The sequence below is a fragment of the Phallusia mammillata genome, chromosome 4 (assembly GCF_965637545.1).
Source record: "Phallusia mammillata chromosome 4, kaPhaMamm4.hap1.1, whole genome shotgun sequence".
NCBI classification, from domain to species: Eukaryota; Metazoa; Chordata; class Ascidiacea; order Phlebobranchia; family Ascidiidae; genus Phallusia; species Phallusia mammillata.
Window position 1 is genome coordinate 4,708,401 of NC_137255.1, and position 21,481 is coordinate 4,729,881.

The following is a 21,481-nucleotide window of genomic DNA, read 5'->3' on the forward strand; positions in this document are numbered from 1 at the left end:
TTACCAAGAATTAATTAATTTGCCCATCTCAGTGGTTCCCAACCGGGGAGGAATTCCTCCCTAGGGAGGAATTTGATGAGTTCAGGGGAGGAATTTCATAAAAACTGCAAAAAAATTACATTGGAAATGTTACAGAATATTATTGTATGTACATTATTATGTCCATTATAATTTGGACCAGGTTCACATTTGGTAAAGGATTCTGAATAGACATCCCTAATTATAAGGTCTATATCAAATTGCTATAATTTTTTATGTTATATTTGTTTGTTTTATGAGGAGCAATGAATAGTTCGAAAATGGGCGAAGGGAGGAATATAACAAAAAAGGTTGGGAACCACTGGCCTATTGGAAGCTACAGGCTCAAGCATGTCCAATGAGACACTTCTGTCCGAACTTTAGGCAATAAAAGAAAATATGTATTCTTTTGCATATTTTAAGGTTGCTGGTAGGAAGATAAAAACCATTCATACAAAAGCAAAACAAACAAAAGACAAAAAGTGCAGATTTCATACAGTGGATTTGACATTGACAGTCCAACCTCCTGTCAATTTACCTAAACATTTACAAACCTAAAAAACTTTAAACTAAATCAGACTAATTGATGCTAGCATTATTCATGAAATGCACAAATCTTTAAAAGTAGAAAAGGTTAACAGGATAAGAAATAATTGAAAAACTTGGTAATGCTCCAAATACAACATAACAGCAAATAAAATCAATATCATGAGTACAATGGTAACAAAAAGAAAACCAAAGGGGTAAATACAGTGCCAGACTCACTTACTTCACGCAATATGGGTATTACTAGGACAAAGAACACAATTTTTGCAAATGTTTTGTCAGTACTATAGATTTGGATTAACAGGTAAACAAACAAAAAACATTTTAAAAGGCAACTGCAGAGGCTGCATATAGAGGATTTTCCATTTCAAACAAGATTTTCCAAGTATCCAATGCTGGACTGTACATCTCAACAGATGATATTGCTCCACGGTTATAGCTTAAAAAGTAAACAACTAAATCAGTTTACTAAAATTGATGCTCAATGTATGCTCAAGCACCATCGTATTTGAATTCAATCCACTTGGTAAAAGAAAACATGGCAACTAACTGCACTAAAACAATCACTAAGTCAGAAAAAGCTGTGCAATATTAAAAGCACATAAAAGTGGTGGGCACAATTGCTCAATAATAGCAGAGCATGCTGAAGTTGCACCATATATATAAAGTTTTTTTATGAGACTGGAAGTTTACACAATCCCAGGATAGTCAGTTTAACTTAAAGGTTACAAATGGTTGGTTTAACCTACTTCCAAATGTCACCTATAGGTAAAAGTTGCTACAATGCAACTCACCCGCCGATAGTTAAGATTTTGGTGCCCACAACACAAGCAGATGGGCGACTACGAGCAACTTTCAATGGGTTGGCTTCCTCCCATCGATTCACCTCTGGCCTGTATATTTCAACAGTTGACAGGCTGCCATTATCAGCATAACCTCCTGTACAGTACAAAATAAACAGGTAGCGAAGTTAAATTCCTAAAAGAAGCCTTTTCCCTTCTTTGTCACTATAGTTACATAATCCATCTACTATAGTTACAGCAAACTTAAGTCTACTAAAGAAGTTACATTTTATGGCATTTTTAACATAAATAAGCCATCCAAAACATGAAATAAACGTTTTCAAGCATACCATTTTTAAATCCAAAACAATTGTCAAAAGAACGAAACATATATTTTTTAATTCCACAATAATAAAAAGGACCTGTATATAAAACAAACTGTATTTACCAATTGCATATATATACCCATTCAACACAACACTAGACAAATAATGACGGGGTTGATTAAGTGGTGCAATCTCATTCCATTTTCCGATTCTTACATCATACCGTTCACATGAAGTCAGTCGCTTGCTGCCATCATGTCCCCCAATGCAATAAAGTGAATCTGTAAAAAAGAACACTATTAAATTCATGCAATAGAAGTAGGCAAACAATATACTACAGACCAAAACATATTTTGCATTACAACTTAAAAAAACAAACATTTTAAGCAAAAACAGTTGTTGTTGTTATACATGTTGTTTCCAACAGGCACCAAAACATTGTACTTAGAATTTATAGATAACAACTGGCAAGGTTTTGCAACATGAAAAACTTTTATTTAGACTATTTATAGGTTTTTGAGCAGGTGTCCCCAATGTTAGAAATGAAGTCAGATTAGCTTCTATTATTATTTACCTGTTATCCAATTGACAAAAAGAACAATTGATTTTAGAAAAATTTAGTATGTTTATTGTTTAATCAAATTTTTAAAAGTGTTTGGAGGATCCTGATCGCCAATCCCATCATACTACTTTATAGTTACGGCATTTTTTAAACTTACTATTGCACACAACAGTTCCGTGTCCATATCGTCTGTACAGCATGTTGCTTATCCTCATCCATTCATTGTTGGCAATATCAAACTTTTCACAGTGTGACAAATACACTTGTGGACCTCCAGAGTGACCCCCAGTTACAAAAATATAATCTTTGAAATAAAGAATCGTACTTTTATTCTAATTGGTGATGACATAATTGGTTTGGAAGTTCCATTGTATTTTTAGCTTGAAAAAATGTTTGCCTAAATGAAGTTTGGATTCCAACTTAACACAACATAAACAGTGGACATAAAGGTGTTTTACAGACAAAACATAATACCATCCATATAGCCAGAGCCACAGTAATCACGAGCATCAAACATATTGGATAGTGCTTTCCACTTCATTTGTCCCCGTAGGCTTAAAACTTCACAACTTTTTAAACATTTTCCAGCTTTAGATCCTCCAATAGCATACACATCACTTTCAATTTTTAATGATGTCACACCAGCTCTTCCAGTTTTCAGTTTCTGTTTAATATTAACACCATTTATTCCCAAATATTCAGAACTTTAATCTACATTACAGTACCAACTTACTGGAAATTGTTTGACTTGTTTTGTAAACATGTTATAAGAAACACAACGTGTCTCTGAATCTTGCCCCCCAATCATTAGAAATTTTTCTGATGCTAAAAACATTTAGTACTTCATTAAAAAAATTATGCAAAAACCATAACAAGGGTGCACCACCTGCAACAGACTGAAAGTGTTGAGCATGTTTCTTTAATGCTTCAACAAGCATGTTCGAACACACCAGGCTGTTTTTGACCAAATTCTGTAAAAAAACAACACATATTAAGCTTTTTTTAAACAACTTAAAAACAAATGAATAAAAAATACATGATAACTCTACCTGGACATTTATTTCATAGAGATAGTCCAGTCTCATTGTGGAAAAGTCAAGTTGAGAGAAAAAATTTTCAAAAAATTCCCCACGAAGAAGGGGGTTATGATTCACCCACAGGGAAATCCCAGTAAACACCACTTCGTCACAGCTCTAAAAAGAATTATCACTGAAATATTATTTTGCTCCTGTAATGGTAAAATATTCTTACTTGACTCCTATTCTTTAGGACACTGGACATATTATCAATGTCAAGTTGCCTGAAACTTTCCTGTTGTACAACAGTCGCAAAATTTTCCGCAATCGACTGATTTGTTTTGTCCAGTAAATCATCCAGGCTATATTGCTTAGCATAAGCCCAAAGTTTCAAGCAATTTTCAACAGAAAGAAGTTTAATAAGAAATGCACTGCACTTTGATTTTAACACTAAAACGCAAAATTTGAATGTAAAAAGAAGTTTGAAATGAAAACTGTTTAGGAGGGTATGACTTACCTTCAATTTGGGTGTATTCTGCATCATTCAAAAAGTCCAACATGTTTTTCTCAGTGATTTTTATTTTACCTGTGTATATAAATTCAACAATATCTGCAAGCCGTTCATGTGGAATCTGATGAATGTTGACAATGCCTTCATAATTTTCTTTCAACTAAAAATGTGTCATGTTTTACACATAAGTCAAGTAGCACTTAGTATTTTATAGTAGTTTTTTTATTAGAAGTATAGATAACTTGTATTTCATTTCATTAACAAAAAAAAACTGTAATACACTTCCAGCAAACTTAATATAAACCAGTGATGTACCGAATCGGCGAAATTTCGATTCGGCCGAAACCGAATATTCAGCAGTTTTGCCGAATAAATTCGGTTGAATCAACCGAATCATTTATGACGTCACACGAAGTCGTACGCTACGCGTTTGACATGAAAACATTAGTTCATCTACCAGGCAATTAGTGCGGAATAGTTTGATTCGTCCTCATTTCAGTTATGTGGGGTTTAACATAGCTTCAAGCATGATTTCTAACCCGACAATAAGTTGCTAATTAGTTGTCTGCAGTTGGAAAAAACGATAATGTGTTAAAAATATATTAATTGACAGGATTTTCGTTGGCATTTAGCAGAAAAGACACGCTTAACGCTTAAAATGTGTGGTAGTAAAAGATTCAGTTTCGGCCGAATCGCAACAAATTATTCGGCCGAAACCGAATTTTTGCAAAAGTGGCCGATTCGGCCGGCAAACCGAATATTCGGTACATCTCTAATATAAACGCACTTCAGTTTCAGTAGTAAACATCTTCTTGAAGTATTTTGATACAAGCATCATGACATTTTTGTGAACAGGAAAATTATTCTTTTCAGATGAGAGTATTAGATCACAGGTTGAATCCCTTGCACTCCGATCTCTACAAAGCATCAAACTGTTGTAGAAGTTTAACTTTCTTCCTTCCAGGGCCTGAAACTATCCGACAGGGTTTCTTTTGGTGGTTTACTTTCCTGTCGAACCCTGCCCTTTATCCCTAAAATGGTAGGTTAATTTAAGAGTCCCCTTTTGCGAACCCCAGTCACATAATGCTTTATAATACATTGCAGTTGCAGCGCAGTCAGCCCTTATCCACCAAGTGTGTCCTTCACTGTTTTGCACTCAATAACATTTTATGTTGGGCAGCTATTTTATTTGCTTGGTGATTGTTTTAGTGGTATTGGTCGCAATGTTTACTTTTCACCATGTGAAAACACTCAACTATGTGCCACAACAATTTTCTAAACATTTCTTGTGTGTTTGCCCATACAAACCGCTGTGGACCAACATAATTTAATTGACGCACATGATTCAATTACTTACATGCTAAACTGAAAATTAAAAAAGGTCTATTGCTTTTGTTAATATTTTTATTTGGTTTACGAACAATAATTATAATTACCAATATTTATTTGTGACGTCAAATAACAATGACAAAAAAGGAATATTATGTATGTTGCAAATAAAATCCAACACTTAATTTTTTTAAACTTACTTGCTTAGGAGTCGACCCAACCAAGCTTGATGAATAATCACATCTTTATCAGTACTTTCCATGTTCCAATATTTGTGTGGTGCTATTCAATTTTTTTGAAATAGTTACTTTAATCATGAAGCTTTTAAAAATAAGATCAGGGTAAGTGGTTTTAAAGTAATTATACCTAGATCTTGTATGATGTCAGATTGTTCAAGTCTTATCATGTGGGTTAGAGGTCACCAAACATCATGTGGGTTAGAGGTTACCAAACAGGTGGGTCTGGGGTCACCACATTTCTTTCTCTGCAGGTCACATTACTTCAGCAATATAACTTAAAAGCCCAAATGCATGCATTGGTTTAAAAGTAGTGGTTCATGGGAATTTTAATGGTTTCGCTAAATCAGTGATTCTCAACCTTTTTCTGGTCATGCATACCACCCATATTTGGAAAATAGCTTTTGAATCAGACCACTGTTACATGTAGAATCAAAAAATGTAGTATGTACTCTACAACTAAGAGCTTATCACACAACTGCGCAATATATTACTGTTTGCTTTCCATCAGCCGATTAATGCAAGCAAAACGTCATGGGACACAATATTTTGTAAGTCATGATTTAGCTTTGACACAGGAATCTTGTTGCTTACCACTAGTGGTCTGACTACCCTGGTTGGGACTAACTAGGCTAAATGATACAATCTCACAAACTTAGATGGTGTGACTAATAAAATGTAAAATTATATGGAATACATAAGTGTACCTTCCGCAAAGAAATGATTGTTTAACATGCACATTTTTAGCCTTGCCTGTTAATTTTTATAATGTACATTTTTATAATGTTAATTTTTGTTTAGACAGCAATTAATTAAAAATGAAATCTATGTTGAAAGTAAGAAAGCGTGCTGCCCCATAGTTTCCTCTAGGGAAAGCTAAATAAATATTATCACATAGTTAATTTGACAACAAATTTTATTTCCTTTGGGAGCTAGATGTTTAGTGACCATGACCTAGGGCTAAGCTGGCAGTGATGTCAAATTCTTGTTCATTTAAGACACACTGCCCAACAACAGAAACAGAAAGCACTATGTCAAACTAGCAACAAAAATGCATTAAGAAAGGTTTATAGGACACTGTGTAAACTTTGTACAGTTTCTACAAATTCTTTCATAAATATGCCACATGCAAAACATAATACAAGGCAAAGCACCAGTTGTCTGCATAAACGGGAACGTCATTGCGACGGGAATCTGAAAATTTCGACGGAAATCGGAAAACCCCCTTATTAAAATCTGCTGTTTCGCCAAAGTGAAAATTCTGCAGGTCGTATCAATGACTGAAAGCACTTGCTTTGTTTAAAAAAACGGTCAAACTGATTTAAAGTTTCTGTGAAATTTAAACCCTACGGTGTTTTACAAATATCCAAAGCTTAAAACTTATAAAACCAATTGCATTGCGGAACACTTATCTGCTTTGTGGGGATTTCCCCCAAAAATTGAAATTTTTTTACTGCATAATGAGTCTATGTGATTTGGTAATGGTTTCAACAACTTTGCCAAAGGGAAGTTATAAGTTTTTACTTGCAAAACTCCGAATGTAAAATGTTCTAAAAAAAATTTACATCTAGTATGGTGACATACCCGAGAATGAGCACAAAAACTTTCACAAAAATAAAAAGCGATTTTATTCAACAGGAATTTTTACATGTTCAAAGCACAAAAATTATATTATGAAACTTATGGGTAAAATGTTTTGAGCAGTAAATTGTGCATAGCAAGGAAGTATGATAGAACAAAAGGAAGAATATTTGTTAACTAATTATTGTACAAAAAGTATTACATAGGTAAACTAAACATGTAATGCACAAAAGTCAAAGGTGAAACGCTACTGAACAAGATACATTTAAAAAAAAGAAAAGCTAAAAGCACTGGAAGATATTAACAGTAGCTTAAATTACATGTGTAGATTAAGCTACTGCATAAAAATGTCTTAGCCTCATAATGCAACCATAGTTGCTGCCGAGACTGCCTTTTCAACGTCGAAACATTTTGTCCAAATATCTGAAGTTGGATCATAAGCATGTACTGATTTATCTTCGCCATTACTAGAAAAAACAAACACAATTTTTTTGTTAAAAAGCTTACAAAATTTCTTGTACTTAAGGCTGCAAGATGTCAACCTCAGATGTAGGGGAAAAAAGCTGAAAAATTTACTACTTACCTTTTATTAAATAACTTTAAATAAATCAAAAAATAGTTCTCACCCAGCGACAACAGTAAGTTTACTTCCAACTACACAAGCAGTACAAAGGGCACTCTCTGTTGGCAGCCAAGTAATGAAGTCCCATTGGTCTATGTCTGAACAGTATCTCTCAACAGTTAGGATGGGTCTGTTATTAGCACCACCCAGACCTCCTGCAAAATGCAATGTTTACATGAAACCTAAAATGTTTTTTCTTCAAAAAAGGAAAATATACATTAAAAGAAATCAAATTTCCTTGTAAAAAAATCAAAATGTTACTATTTGTTCCAAACTACTCTGCACATAGGGTTGATGATCAGGTATACAATAAAATTGATTAGTAAAGTGTTTTTCAACTTAGGGGCCTTGTCTCTAAAAAGGGCCATCAAGCATGTTTAAAGGTTGGTTGCAATAACTTCACTTACTAAAGATAATTTTATTCAAGCTTTGGGTTTGTTTAAAATAAACTAACATGTCAGTTTGATTCTGACTGTTATGTGACAAATCTACTTTTTAAAGGATTTCATATTATATACATGCCATTTGCAGGTTATAAATGCTTGCCTATTGCATATATCATATCATCAAGTACAACACATGCAGCATAGCAACGTGATTGATTGAGATGTGCAATCTCAAACCATTCTTCACTTTCCACATCATAGCATTCACAAGAGGATAGTGGTTTATTGTGATCCTGCCCACCAATGCAATAAAGAAAGCCTAAATAAAGTTACAAATTAAGAAATGCAAAATTCTGTTTCTGGAAACTTAAAGAGTTACCCTCATACACCACACTGCCATGTCCATATCTTGCATGCAACATATCGTTTATCCTTGTCCATCTGGCATTGTTGATGTCAAATCTTTCACAACTTGAAAGTGCTTCATTGAACTTAAGTCCTCCAGTCACATAGACATAATCTATGAAAAGTTATACCATCCCAAGCTACATTAAATTAACTTAAAATGTTAAAATATACTTAAACAATTTTAACCATTTAAGGGGCCAACATTTTGTCCAAAAGTTAAAGACCATTTAATGTTATCTTACTTGCAAATATATACAATGATAAAGCTGAAATTTCGTTAACCTTTATTTCTCTACTTCAAGATTACAGACTTATTTTATATTACTTTTTTATATAAATGCATATGATTGGTAATAACTTATTTTACACATTTGTGTAGTCAGTTCTTGTGAGACAGGAAGCAATTTGTTTACACACACCTCCAATACAACCGGATGCACAATCATCACGAGCCTCTGACATATCTGGCATTGCAATCCATCTGGATTGTTTGACCAAGTCAAGCATTTCACCACTTTTCTGAGGATTGTTCCCATTGCTTGTTTCAGCCCCTCCAATGACATAAAGTACTTTTCTTCGCTTTACTGATGTTGATCCACAGCGAGGGTGGATCAATTTCTAGTTATAAAAAGGAAACATTTTAGAACATTATGATCAACAAAGAACAATCTCTGCTAAGAGTAAGCCAATAGTGTTGTGAAGAGAGTTTGATCAAAAATAAGGATTCAAGCCAAACATCCACGACATAAACTGGATGCTAACATGACTGTAATGTCCACACATAAATATTACATGTGCATTCAAATTAAAGTAAGAACAACTCAAATTGTGTGTGACATACATGAAGTTGTGCATTAACCTGTGTAGTCCCTAGTCAGCCTAGTAGATTAAATATGCTTTTATGTCAGCAGTTGCAACAAACTAATAAAAGCTGACACATTTTTTTATTTCAATACAATTTTAGTTGGACTTTTATGTCCACTTGTCAACAACAAAAAATATTTTTGAGGGTAGGACTGAATTTCAGGAATTGAGCATCCCCGATTTCGACCTTTTTTCCGCCATGTATGTTATTGCAAAAAACTAAATTATCCCCACAAAAAAGCATGCCAGCACCAAAAACACCACTTACTGGTAAATGAGATGATAGTTTGCTTGAAACTTCATATTTCACACAATCAGTCTTTGTATTTTCACCACCAATCAAAACAAAGTTATCTTAAAACACGATTTACTGAATTAGGGGTGAGAATTCAGTTTCTTTATATTTATATATTATACTTACAAGCTGGATAGTTAAGTTCAAATAGACTATCCACTAGCTTGTTTGCACACACCAGACTGTTGTTTATCAAATTCTAGGTAAATGAAAGTAGGTTTTTATTGCAATTATTGGTCCTTTGGACTACTTGATAAATTACTGTTTAAGTTAAGCCATGATAGACACAAAAATGCTATTTATTGTCTCTTAACGATAATGAGACTATCTTAATTGTTTGCACATGCTTAGATAAATTTGTGAATTTTGGTTAAAATAATAAAAAAACATGCTAAACAAGTTATAAATGCTAAAATTCGAAAAGTTGAATCATAGTATATTTTAGGAATGGCCGACAATAAAAGAAAAACTACATTAAACAGGTTAAAATAAACAAAACACTGTGTGTTGCTTTAAGAAACCTAGTTGTTTAGGAAATGGTTTACCCACAAAACTGACATACATACTTCCCTGTGAAGTCGTTTGAGAAAGTCAGATGACATCAAAGTAAGATCAAGTTGACAAAAATAGCTCACAAATAATTCCTCACGATGAAGTGGGTTATGACTCACCCATTGCAGGATACCTGTAAAAGCAGCCTCTTCACAGTCCTAAAACAGTTTTGTCATTAAATAAATTAATGCTGAATGCTTTAAATGAACACAAAACACATTGAAAAATACTTCGCCTCTTTGTTTGAGAACAAATGACAGATCATCAACGTCCAGTAGTAAGAAGTCCTTCATTTTTACTATGGTTGTGAAGTTGTTTTTTAAGACATGTTTGGTTTTATTTTGCACCTTTTTTAGGTTGTATCGCTGAGCATAAGCCCAAAGTTTTAGGCAATTGTCAGCAGAAATAACTTTTAAAAAATAATCTGCACATTTTGACTTGAGAGCTAAAAATAAAAGAACAGTAACATGTGGTTTCACCTTAAATTGACAAGAAATTATGAAATAATTTTTAATAATTTTTAATTGTTGTTTTGTCACAAGTTTTTGAACAATGTTGTCTGTAGAGCATGGCAGCTGTACATGCAAGATTTTTCTTAAAAATTTGTACCCCAAAGTTTTCATAGTGGCCCTGCATGCCCAAGATCTCTTAAGAACAACCATATTGAGCAGATTGGTGTGCATGGATGATTTGTAAGAATTAATCATTAGGATATGTTGATATTTTGAAACCACAAATATTCGACATGCTCTTTGTTTTGTCACAAGTTGCTTTGTTTTGTTTTTCTCAAAAAATCACTGGTTTGGGTGTATTAATTAAAATTCATTTTGGCCCAAACTTTTTTCTTAGCATTGTATTAAAAAGATTAGTATTGGATCAAATATACAAATGGTGCCCATTGCCCTGTAAAAATCATATCTACTACAAAAATGAAAAACATGGCTCAGAAAAATGCAAAGTTGTCCTTCGGTAATAAACCATGAATTATATTGCTTAAGGTTGGGCCTCCCTGGTCTATCTAAATCCAAAAATGTATTTGAACTGAATGCAAGGATTTGCTGCCTATCTCACTGTGACTTCTTTGTGTAACTGGAACACCTGCATTTGTCAAAGCACAATCAAGTTGCAGCAAGTAATTACTCTAAAACAGGGGTGGACAACCTGCGGCCCGCGGGTCACATGTGGCCCGTTAAATAAAGTCATGCGGCTCGCAGCGACACTTGGATTTCAAATGTAATGGCAAACGAGTCCAAACTATTATATTTTTTGGAGCAGATTAGTGTGCCCAGTGCTATTTTTCAGCGACATTGTGCTGCTAAAATTAAATGCGAATTTTACTTGTAGCAAGGCATTTTTGGTATGCAACGAACTAGAATCACATTGTTTTATATAAAGGTGCGGCCCGTGATCTAATCACCGCAACAGTATTTGGCCCTACGTTGAAAAAGGTTGTCCACCCCAGCCCTAAAATATAACGAATTTATAAATCTATTATAATGACACAAAAATGTGACTGTTTATAGATCTTGCAATAACTGTACCTCCGGTTTAATAGAAACAGATGCAAAAATTATCCCCAAAACAAAAACAACAGTCACAACGTTATATCCTTACAGTATGCCAAGTGTTATAAAGGTGCACCAAGCGGACGTAAAAGTGACATGCTTTTTTGTTTCACCATTTTTCAAGATTACTTTCTTCTTCATGTAGTACAGGGAAAATCCCCACGGGCGAAAGAAAAGTTTTGCAATAGAAATCATTTTTATAACTTACAGGTTGTTGACGGTAAATTTCGCTTGGTTTCGTTGTGCGTTGCCAAAGTGCCAAAGTGGTGATTTACCGCTCAATTACGCTGGTTTATGACATCCAGTTGCGGGATTCAGAGATTTTTCTCGTATTTTACATGTATGCGCCTTTGCATGTGTACTGACCCTAAGGGTAGACAATTCCTGATACACTTCGTATATCTGACTCCTTGAATATACAAGCTGATCGCTGAACATACCAAACCTATATGACGCCAAACACTAGCCTACAGATAAGTTTCCAAGACTATATTTCGACAAAGCATGGCACAACGGCGCTACTTGCAGTTTGAGCACGACATCAACATTAAGAAGACTTGAACTGATTTGAGATAAAAAAAAATGCTTGGCTAATACAGCGATCCGGTCACGACATAAACATGAGAGTAAAATGTCACTATTATTGCATGTGATAAAAATGTTTGAATTTGAAGTCTAAAGTCCGATACACAGGCAGTTAAATGACAATAAAGATCTTTTAATAAATCTGACTCCGGTTTAATGCACACAGCACTCGAAAATTAAACCAAAAATCAAAACCAAGGCCAACATGTTATATCCTAGCCTCAAAACAAACAAACAAAAGCAACTGGTTACATCCGCACTGGATTTCGACTGCTTCTAAACCGCAGTTCAAATACAACTGAATGCGCAAATATAGATTAAAACTATAACGGTTCCACTTTAGTTCTTGTCGAGACGGCCGTACAGTCAGCAGATTGCAAAAGAAAAACATTTTATCGGAAATTTAAGGACAAAGCTGTTCAAAGTCTACAATTCATTTAATCTCTAAAGCAAAACAGTAACGACCACAAACATATCTTTTTTGACTAATTTTAAAATCCTTTGAATGGCAAAGGTTTAAAACTTGGTCGTAGACAAGCCTTCCCGGACACACTGTATGAACAACAAAGAAGTTATTATGCTTGGTGATCGTTGAACGACACTCGGGCGTAAAGGCATAATTCAATGGGTTAATGTAAGCTAACTGCTGAGAGTATGTTTCTATTTGTCAAAATAGCCTGATAGCATTGTAATTCAAGTTTATTTTACTACAATATGGGACGCCTGTTTATCATTTATTGATTGCCACGTAAAAGCAATACAAGCAAAATTTAAACCTTTAAAGCTGTACAACATACTTTCCACGTTAAAAGCCAATTGATTTCAAATGCGGTGTCAAGTAACTATGGTAGTTTTTTGCAAACATCAATAGATGCCTAATATTCGGTACGGTTCAATGGGCCTGGCAGACTGTGATTTAAGGGCGCCAATGTTTTTTAGACACCTTGTGATGCCACAAACCACAATGGGCATGTTTATTGCTATTGTTACAAAACTCACTATTGGAAAGTGCAAAAGCGAAATGAAGACTTACATGTAAAAAATAGTCACAAAATCATTGCAATCTAAAACAAGGGCAAAAAAGAAACAATTCTTGCAGCTGTTGCAAAAACAGCCTAAATCCATACTTTCAATAACAAATACAAGCTTATTTTTGTAAGCTAAGGGAAATTTTGACACAGTTAACATGTTTTATGGTTTGTTTTTTGCTTGCTGAAGTTTTTACTTGGTTAAAAACAAGTTGTTGATATAAAAGTTACAGTAAGGTTAAACACAAACATTTAACAAACTGTTCAAATTGCAACAGCTGCCGCAGCATAAACTGGGATCTGCATTTTGAATGCAATTGACCAAACATCCGAAGTTTGATTGTACACTTCAACTGATTTCAAGTTATTTGTGTCATCCCAGCTGCAATAATTTAAAGAGTTTATGAATTGTAGAATACCATCATAGTTTCTGTGTATAATTTACAATTTTTCTGTTCATAATACATGAAAACAGTGGCCATTTTACATTAGTGACTTACTGTAATAATTGACTTCTTGTTATCATTCATACTTAATTGTGTAATCATACATTAACCTACCCGCCAATAACATATATTTTGTTTCCAACCACACATGCTGATGGCTTTGAACGTGCAACACAAAGTGATGCAACTATTTCCCATTTATTTGTGTTTGGATCATATTTTTCAACTGTATTTACAGATCGATCACCAATAGAACCTCCTGTCAGCAACAGCAACAATAAAAACAATGCTAGAACAGTAGATAAATCACAAGTTACACATTGATGTAAGTTTGCTCCTACAGTATCAACATTTATTTCAAATACATGTACACTAAACTTTATCATTTGTTTTTAAATGTAAATGCTATTCACTATTGTTTGTGTAAAAGACTGCAAACATACAAAAAACTAGCTTGAGGACAGACTGAACCCAATGTGATTTAAACTAAACCATGAAAACTGTGTTGCTAACAAAGGTACTTATGTAATATGTAATCATCTTTATTTTACATGTATCAAAAAAATCCAAATACCTATTGCATATATGTTTCCTCCCAACAAAACACTTGCCAAATTATCTCTCGCTCGATTGAGAGGTGCAATTTCATTCCATGTATCATTGATTGCATTAAAACATTCACATGAAGACAATCGTTGCTTGCCATCCCAACCTCCAATGCAGTAAAGTGAATCTAAAAGGAAAATTAGCTTTAAAAAAATGTAAAGAGACATGTACAGTAAGCTAATCTTGCTGAAAAAAATACGTAAAAATATATTGAAAAAACATGTAATATTTAATAATAATTTTACAACAAACAAAAATTACAGGTACATCAAATGTAGTTGTTGTATTGTTTGTTTTTATAAATCTGTATAGTGACTGTTGTTATTGTTTTTTTTAAAAATCTACTGGTTTCTACAAATGCTGCTTACCATGGTAAACAGCAGTCCCATGGGATTCTCTTTCATGCAACATGTCCTTTATTCGAAACCACCTTTTCTTGTGTATGTCATACTTTTCACAAGAACTAGTAGGTCTTTCATTGCAACCTCCAGTGACATAGATATATTCTGCAAGAATCATAAATAACCACATGCTATCATAATTCTCATATTAGATTTTGACAGTGGTCAGGATTTTTGTTAGTCATTGTCTGAAATCTTCATTTCAGTGAGAAAGTTTGTGTGTGTGTGTGTAGGGGAACGTTAGTTGTCAAATCACTTTGGGGGTAACATTGGCATTTTTAACACAAAAAATGCACTTGTACAATTTTTACTGCTTCCCCAAATTAATTCTCAGCTACATATACAACATTGTATGCTTTTTTCATACTGCTTACTTTGCTGCAAGTCAAGTTATGATTTTGTGACGGACTATTGTCGCCAAAAAATTATGGGTTTAGCGTTTGGCTGCACATCAACAACTGTCACTTTCACAATTAATTGTAAATACTTAGTATGCATAAATGTATTGTGGTAGTGGCCTTTACATTGGTAAAAAAAACAGTAAAAGGATTGTGTTGTGTTTAAAGTTCCCTAAAGTGCATTGCTGAGTAAAAAAAGATTGAGGACCACTGTGTTTAATATTTTGTGTTTGTGGCACTCTTAAAATCTTTCATAAACAAACTGGACAAAATTCAGATTTTATAAGTGTCATGGACATTTTCATTTTGGTAAGACGCCTTTGAAAATCTTGACATATGGTTTAAGATTCACTTCTGTCAAAAAAGCGGGCGCAACCTGTATGATGTTACAGGAAGTTTGTCATGTTTTTAGAGAACCAACTGATCATCAGTAGCAATTGTTTTGCATTTTATACACGAAACCTCACCTTCCATTACTTCAGAACCACAATTCAAGCGTGCTATCCTCATATCTGGTATTGCATTCCATCTACTTTGTTCATTCAGATTCAGCATTTCACAGCTTTTGTGAGGTTTATCACCAACAGTTTTGGCTCCTCCAATGACATAAACTTCACTTCCAACTTTGACTGATGTTGTGTTACACCGCGGTTTTTGAAGCTCCTGTTCATGTAATCAATAATATTTTTTTGAATTACATTTGTATTAATGTATTATGATAGATTTGTTTGACAACAAACAAAACTGCATAACTTTACCAGAAAAAGCAGAAAAAAGTTTAATGCAGCATTTTTCAAGTGAAAAACTACCACAAAAAGCTAAAACTTTGACTTCTCCTCAGCTTAAACTTATATTTTTGTATGAGGTGTTTGTTTTTAATTACATTAAACTGATGCCACTACCTAAATAACTACCATCCAAACCATGAAGGTGTGCACATAAGAACAAATATGGCTTTAAATGGTTTGTGTATACCAAAAACTTGAACTGACCTTTAAGTTTTAAAAATACCATAACAGAACTATTTTGCAACGCTCTTGAAAAATTGAAACGGTGTACCTGGGCATCAGGACATCAGGACACACAGTTTGAGAACTAATGTACTAAAGTATCTGTCTAAGAATTCATTTCACTAATTCTTTGTCTATAAAAGCAGTGTTGGTAATCCATAGAAGGTGTGACACAGGCCATGTAACCCTTTGCAAAATGTTTTTTAGGTTGTAAGTAGATTTATTTATTAGCATTTGCATGATTAGCAGTTTTCTAAAACTGATGCAGAATACAAACTTAAATCTTGAAACAAAATAAACAAAGAAAAATCTTGAAACAAAACATACACAAAATACAGAGAATGCAGAATAGGTTTTAACTACACTAACAAAATAATGTCATAAGTGCAATTTAGATAATACCCGGGGTCACAAATTTTTTAAAAAATTAGAACATGTCAAGAGCTAATACGAATAAAAGCCTCGCTCTTAGTGGCAGTTGATGCTTTTATAGAAAACCAAGGTTTATAAACTGTTTACAACAATTGAGATCCTACCGGGAGAAGCCTTGCTTGTTTAGTGGTGACATCATAAATAACACAATCTCTTTCTGTATCTTCTCCACCAACTAAAATAAATTCTTTGGATTGAATTGCACCTTTGGTAAAAGTACACAAATTACCTCACACTATAACTAACATTTTACAAAAAAAGTTACCACAATGTTTTTTGTTCATCTTTAGTGCAGCATGGGCAAGCAGGTTTAAACAAACCACATTGGTTTTCACCAAGTTCTGTGCAGCAAAAAATGTGTTACAAGTTGATAGCATGGCAATAAAAATCGTAAGTCTAGAGTTGGATTAATTAATTTGATTTAAACATCAACAAAACATTTAATGTGTCCAAAAAATAAAATTGAATTGCAATACAAACTGACAACCACATGGCGGATTTATTGTGACCATACTGCCTACATATGTGCCAACCTGACAAGAATAAAAAGACAAACAAACAACCACAGAAGATGTTGAAGTCTTTGCTATCAACAAAACTAATGTGTAAGAAAACATGCAGAAGTATTTTGCCATCACAGCTGTCACCATCACTTCGGCTATTAATTTAATTATAAGGGTTGGGCAATGCTCCACACAAAGACAGGGTGATATTTAATTTACCCTTTGCATATTTTGATACCACTTTGTACACCTACAACAGCTACTCGATCATCAAAGTTTATAAATTTATTGTATGTTTCCACTGTAAAAGCAGGTGGAATTTTAGACTAGTATATCAGTGTGTCTAATATGCAATGAAACACTAGCTAACAACAAAAAGTCGAATGTCATAAGACTAAAAACGTTTTGCATTTTATTTTAAATTTTAAAACGGCTTTGTGGCTTCCAGTGTTTTTTTTACTACGTGAAACTGGTCTGAGTGGCTCTTTCAGTAGTAAAGGTTGGCGACCCCTGAATCGAAGTTTAGTGCAAATATTTTGTCTCACTAAAAACTCTACAATAGGCACAAGTATGTACATAACAATGTCAACATTATTAACTTAACTTGTACATAAAAGTCTACTTTTACCTCCTCATAAACTTCATCCAGGAAGTCAACAAACATAACAGTAAGATCAAGTTTGGAGAAAAGCTTCACAAACAAATCCTCACGTTGAAGAGGGTTGTGATTTACCCATTGCACAATTCCAGTAAAAACAGCTTCTTCACAGCCCTACATTTAATTAATAAAGTTAGATTACTAAAACAATCTGAGCACTGTCATTTAGTGTTTTATAGTGTTACAAACATATTTGTTTATGCCAGTAGGTTTACATAACATTAAACAACTTATTTGTTCATGAAAAAATTTGACTTTCTTACATGCTTAGTAAACCCAAAGTAAAAACATTTTCCTCAGTAAAAGGAGATAAACATTACACATATACTTTGTTTCTGTTGTCAAGAATATAACAGACGTCATCATATTCAAGATGCTTAAAATCTTCATTTTGTATGACAGCTTCAAAGCTTTGGGCCATCATGTGCTCTGTTTTGTTAAGTAAATCATCCAGGTTGTATCGCTGAGCATAAGCTCTGAGTCTCAAGCAGTTTTTAGGAGATACAACATCAAGGAGAAAGGCACTGCATTTTGTTTTGACAACTTAAAAACAACAATTTGACATTTGTTTTTTCTTTTTAAATTACAAGTAGTGCAAAAAATCAAGCAGTTCAAAAAACCTTTAATTTCAGTGTATTCTGCATCATCCAAAACATCTAACATGTTTTCTTCTGTTATTTCAATTTCACCAGAATAAATGAATTGAATAATATTTGCAAGTCGCTGATGTGGAATCTTTTGCATTTTAACAATGCCTTCATATTTCTCTTTCATCTTTAAAAGAGGCATTATTTAACAAAAGGACATAATTTATATTCACCATGTAAATGATTGCTTCATACAGGTGCTTATTGTCAGTTTTAGTTTTTTTTCTCTCAATCGCAACTAAAGTGTTATTGCACACTCGAATCCATATGGCTACCTTTTATTAATCAAAAAACTATTCCCTGTGAGTAAAAACAGAAAAAAAACTAGAAAGGTTTCTATACATATCCACTTATATTTTTATACCCTATTTATCGATTTACTATAGATACCATACCATCTACACACATGATTGTTTTTGCAAGCAAAAATGAATGGGTACCCACACACATGTTTATGCAATTAGTCATGATACAAAGGTTGTCAAAAATAAACTAGAAGGGTGGCATAACACATATTGCCCTTGCATATACACTATCCCTATTTTAAAAAAAATCTCCTTACCCTTATGTTATATTGGGTTTCATATCAACCAATGTCTTTTATAACCTTAGTTGTTTCTGCAGAAACTCATGGTTCCCCACACATGCAAAGTATACTCTACAACAGTGGTTCTCAATCGGGGGTCCGTGACAACCTCTTAATTCCCGCAAAATGTGATTAACAAATCTCGATTTGAATAAAAATAGCATGAAACTTGTTTAAAAACATTCTTCGTAGGCGACAAACCACAATGCATAATGATATATCTAAACCTCATTGTGATGCAACAGACATAAATTGTCAGTGGAAAACAACGTCACATTACACTGTAATGGGTCTTGCTTGTTGGTTCCCGATGTCGCCACCCAGAAAAAGAGTTTACAATTTTGGTCCTGGACCGAATGTAGTTGTAACTTTATGCACCATGTTTTGGTTGCTTATTAATAAAAAAGGAAAAAATTACTGAAAACTTCTTCTAAGGGGTCCACAATTACATTACAACACTGAAAAGGGACCGAGAAGGCAAAAAGGTTGAGAACCACTGCTCTACAAGCTGTCCAAATTCCATTCAATTTGGATGCTGTTTAAAAAATTCACCCATTTTAGGGGGCTAGTGCAGCAAATGTTGGGGCTACATGGTGAACACAACAATCTACACCTATTACTGGCATACTCTACAAGCTTTCCAAATTTCATCCAATTCAGATATTGTTTAAAAAAATGCACTCTTTTTAGGGAGTTGGTGGGGTAAATTACACCCTTGAGTTTATGTGTGTTTCACTTATTGATATTCTTGTGCTTGCCTTGAGATACTGAAGATACCGCATAGACAAAATATATTTATTTCAATTCAATAGTATGGATGACTTAGTGATTTAAGTTAAAGCAATAAGTATAAGGTTCATTACAGTCTTCATCCACCAAGTAATCAGGTGGGAGATTCTGGTTTAAAGTTTAAATATACCACATTGAGCTTTCCAGCGTACACACATTATGGGCTATAAAGGTAACCACTAGGCCAACCAAGCTAAAATATTAAACAACCATTACCTAAATTTAGCACATAAGGGTTCGTATTTTTGAACTAAAGCTAAAAATGAATATTTCTGGGTGAAAGGGGTTTCAAAATTCTTCAGAACATATTACCACCAAAAATATATGTATATATGTCATGTTTACTAGAAACACGAAAAAATGAGCATTTTAATACCAAACAAAATTTAATCAAAATCAGAACTTTTTTTTGAGTAAATTCTATGAGTCCAACAAAGTTTTTTTTACTCTGTCAATTACCTCAATAGTGAACATTCTCCTGAAATAGTTGGAAACAAGCATCAACACACTTTTGTGAACTTTGAATTGTTTTCCCCCAGACTCCAGCACCAAATCACAAGTTGAATCAGCTGCATTTCGGTCACTAAATCAACAACAACAAAAACTTGTGAAAACATAGAGTTTAGGTTGCTTAAAATATTTGTCATAAATTCACATTAAAAACTTACTTATTAAGTAGTTGGCCCAGCCAAGCTTGGTGCCTCATAACACTATCATCAATGGGTGCCATGCTTAGTTGATGAAGGTAAAGCCAATACAAAACTTAAAAGCATAGACACACAATACAGTGAGATTATAGTAAAGTGATACAATGGTCCACTGTGCTCTTACCATATACATAGAATGTATAATATGACCAAGCGTAACAGAACACCAATTACTTAAAGATCAATAGTTTGCTTGACAAAAAAAACAAAGAGAGAAAAACTCATCTGCAAAGTAAACCCACATGCATTCAAGAAAAGTATAACTAAAACAGAACAGAAAAAACACACCTAAAAATGTTGTGGTCTATGACTATGTTTCAAAGTATATTTGTGTTTTAATTTTTTTTTTGTACAGAGGATGTATGAGCAATACACACTTACGGAAACGTTCATTTAAACATACTTAAATAACCAAAATCTAATATGTCAGTCAATAAACCTTACAGATTACCACGTATTTTTATCTCAGGCTAGAAAATGGCATTTTTCAAGAAATATATATTCTATTTTAATACAGATGAACCCAGTTAATTGCATCATCTATTTGCCCATACAATCGATGCTATTAACTGGATTATGTGATAGTCCAGTTAATATGTTAACGCTACATGCCATTAACATAAATTATCATATTCACTTCCCCAGCTGAAACAAAGTTGCAGTGACGCTCAACTAGGGCTATGGAGCAGTATTTTCTTCTTTTTTGTTGCCAAGAATAGAAGGTATTACTTTTAAGGTCAAAACTAGATTATCTCACACTGCGCAGAATGTGTCATGCTTCCTACTGGTCATGGCTATGGTGCAATCGCCTAAGTGTGCTGAAGAAACAGTAGCTACACACATGCACTTTGTAATTGGAACATACCAGACAGCTTGATTTCTTCTTTTCCACCTGCACCCAGATCTATTTAAAAACAAGTGTTACATCGCACCATAGCCAGAGACGGAACCTGGAATTTTGTAATGGACCGAACATTTTAATTTGGTAACTTCCCTAATGACGGTCTACGCTCGAGCTCTTGCTTAACAAGTGCCATGTCGCTTCTTGTCTATTTCGATTCCTTAGTCAAAACGACACGTAAAAGT

General features: G+C 33.8%; 3 protein-coding genes across 4 annotated transcripts; all 3 read right to left on the minus strand.

Moving 5' to 3' along the window:
- Nucleotides 1–397: 397 nt before the first annotated feature.
- On the minus strand, nt 398–5,406 carry LOC145222461 (kelch-like protein 2). Its single transcript, XM_080088596.1, has 12 exons — nt 5,291–5,406; nt 4,549–4,678; nt 3,768–3,921; nt 3,486–3,700; nt 3,284–3,427; nt 3,121–3,205; nt 2,968–3,059; nt 2,709–2,898; nt 2,392–2,538; nt 1,795–1,953; nt 1,359–1,503; nt 398–1,003 (listed from the first exon to the last, which is right to left on the minus strand). Exons 1-12 carry the CDS (start codon nt 5,350–5,352, stop codon nt 889–891), a joined length of 1,638 nt encoding a protein of 545 aa, XP_079944722.1. The 5' UTR covers nt 5,353–5,406; the 3' UTR covers nt 398–888.
- A 1,576-nt stretch (nt 5,407–6,982) lies between these two features.
- On the minus strand, nt 6,983–10,491 carry LOC145222474 (uncharacterized). Its single transcript, XM_080088613.1, has 9 exons — nt 10,265–10,491; nt 10,049–10,192; nt 9,609–9,681; nt 9,456–9,541; nt 8,743–8,941; nt 8,295–8,435; nt 8,076–8,234; nt 7,534–7,684; nt 6,983–7,374 (listed from the first exon to the last, which is right to left on the minus strand). The coding sequence occupies exons 1-9, from the start codon at nt 10,325–10,327 to the stop codon at nt 7,266–7,268; spliced, it is 1,125 nt and encodes a 374-aa protein (XP_079944739.1). The 5' UTR covers nt 10,328–10,491; the 3' UTR covers nt 6,983–7,265.
- A 2,406-nt stretch (nt 10,492–12,897) lies between these two features.
- On the minus strand, nt 12,898–20,581 carry LOC145222462 (kelch-like protein 28). 2 transcript variants are annotated; one of them, XM_080088598.1, is made up of 13 exons: nt 20,520–20,581; nt 20,357–20,450; nt 20,148–20,271; nt 18,287–18,440; nt 17,995–18,209; nt 17,637–17,780; nt 16,771–16,846; nt 16,610–16,710; nt 15,531–15,726; nt 14,633–14,770; nt 14,233–14,391; nt 13,773–13,917; nt 12,898–13,594 (listed from the first exon to the last, which is right to left on the minus strand). In XM_080088598.1, the coding sequence occupies exons 2-13, from the start codon at nt 20,416–20,418 to the stop codon at nt 13,477–13,479; spliced, it is 1,632 nt and encodes a 543-aa protein (XP_079944724.1). In that variant the 5' UTR covers nt 20,419–20,450; nt 20,520–20,581; the 3' UTR covers nt 12,898–13,476. The 2 variants fall into 2 exon arrangements, with proteins under 2 accessions (XP_079944724.1, XP_079944723.1); XM_080088597.1 differs by lacking the exon at nt 20,520–20,581 and having other exon boundaries at nt 20,357–20,512.
- Nucleotides 20,582–21,481: the final 900 nt, after the last annotated feature.

What these genes read in the sequence shown, in the direction of transcription:
- LOC145222462 (XM_080088598.1), bottom strand. Translation starts at nt 20,418, where the DNA reads ATGGCACCCATTGATGATAGTGTTATGAGGCACCAAGCTTGGCTGGGC. An exon ending in AGAATACACTGAAATTAAAG is followed by an intron (nt 18,210 to 18,286) that starts GTTTTTTGAACT and finishes GTTGTTTTTAAG; the next exon opens with TTGTCAAAACAAAATGCAGT. An exon ending in TGGATGAAGTTTATGAGGAG is followed by an intron (nt 16,847 to 17,636) that starts GTAAAAGTAGAC and finishes TTTGCTGCACAG; the next exon opens with AACTTGGTGAAAACCAATGT.
- LOC145222461 (XM_080088596.1), bottom strand. Translation starts at nt 5,352, where the DNA reads ATGGAAAGTACTGATAAAGATGTGATTATTCATCAAGCTTGGTTGGGT. An exon ending in TCCTAAAGAATAGGAGTCAA is followed by an intron (nt 3,428 to 3,485) that starts GTAAGAATATTT and finishes AATTCTTTTTAG; the next exon opens with AGCTGTGACGAAGTGGTGTT. An exon ending in TGGCTCTGGCTATATGGATG is followed by an intron (nt 2,539 to 2,708) that starts GTATTATGTTTT and finishes TTTATTTCAAAG; the next exon opens with ATTATATTTTTGTAACTGGG.
- LOC145222474 (XM_080088613.1), bottom strand. Translation starts at nt 10,327, where the DNA reads ATGAAGGACTTCTTACTACTGGACGTTGATGATCTGTCATTTGTTCTC. An exon ending in TCAAACGACTTCACAGGGAA is followed by an intron (nt 9,682 to 10,048) that starts GTATGTATGTCA and finishes TCATTTACCTAG; the next exon opens with AATTTGATAAACAACAGTCT. An exon ending in TGATATGATATATGCAATAG is followed by an intron (nt 7,685 to 8,075) that starts GCAAGCATTTAT and finishes TGCATTTTGCAG; the next exon opens with GAGGTCTGGGTGGTGCTAAT.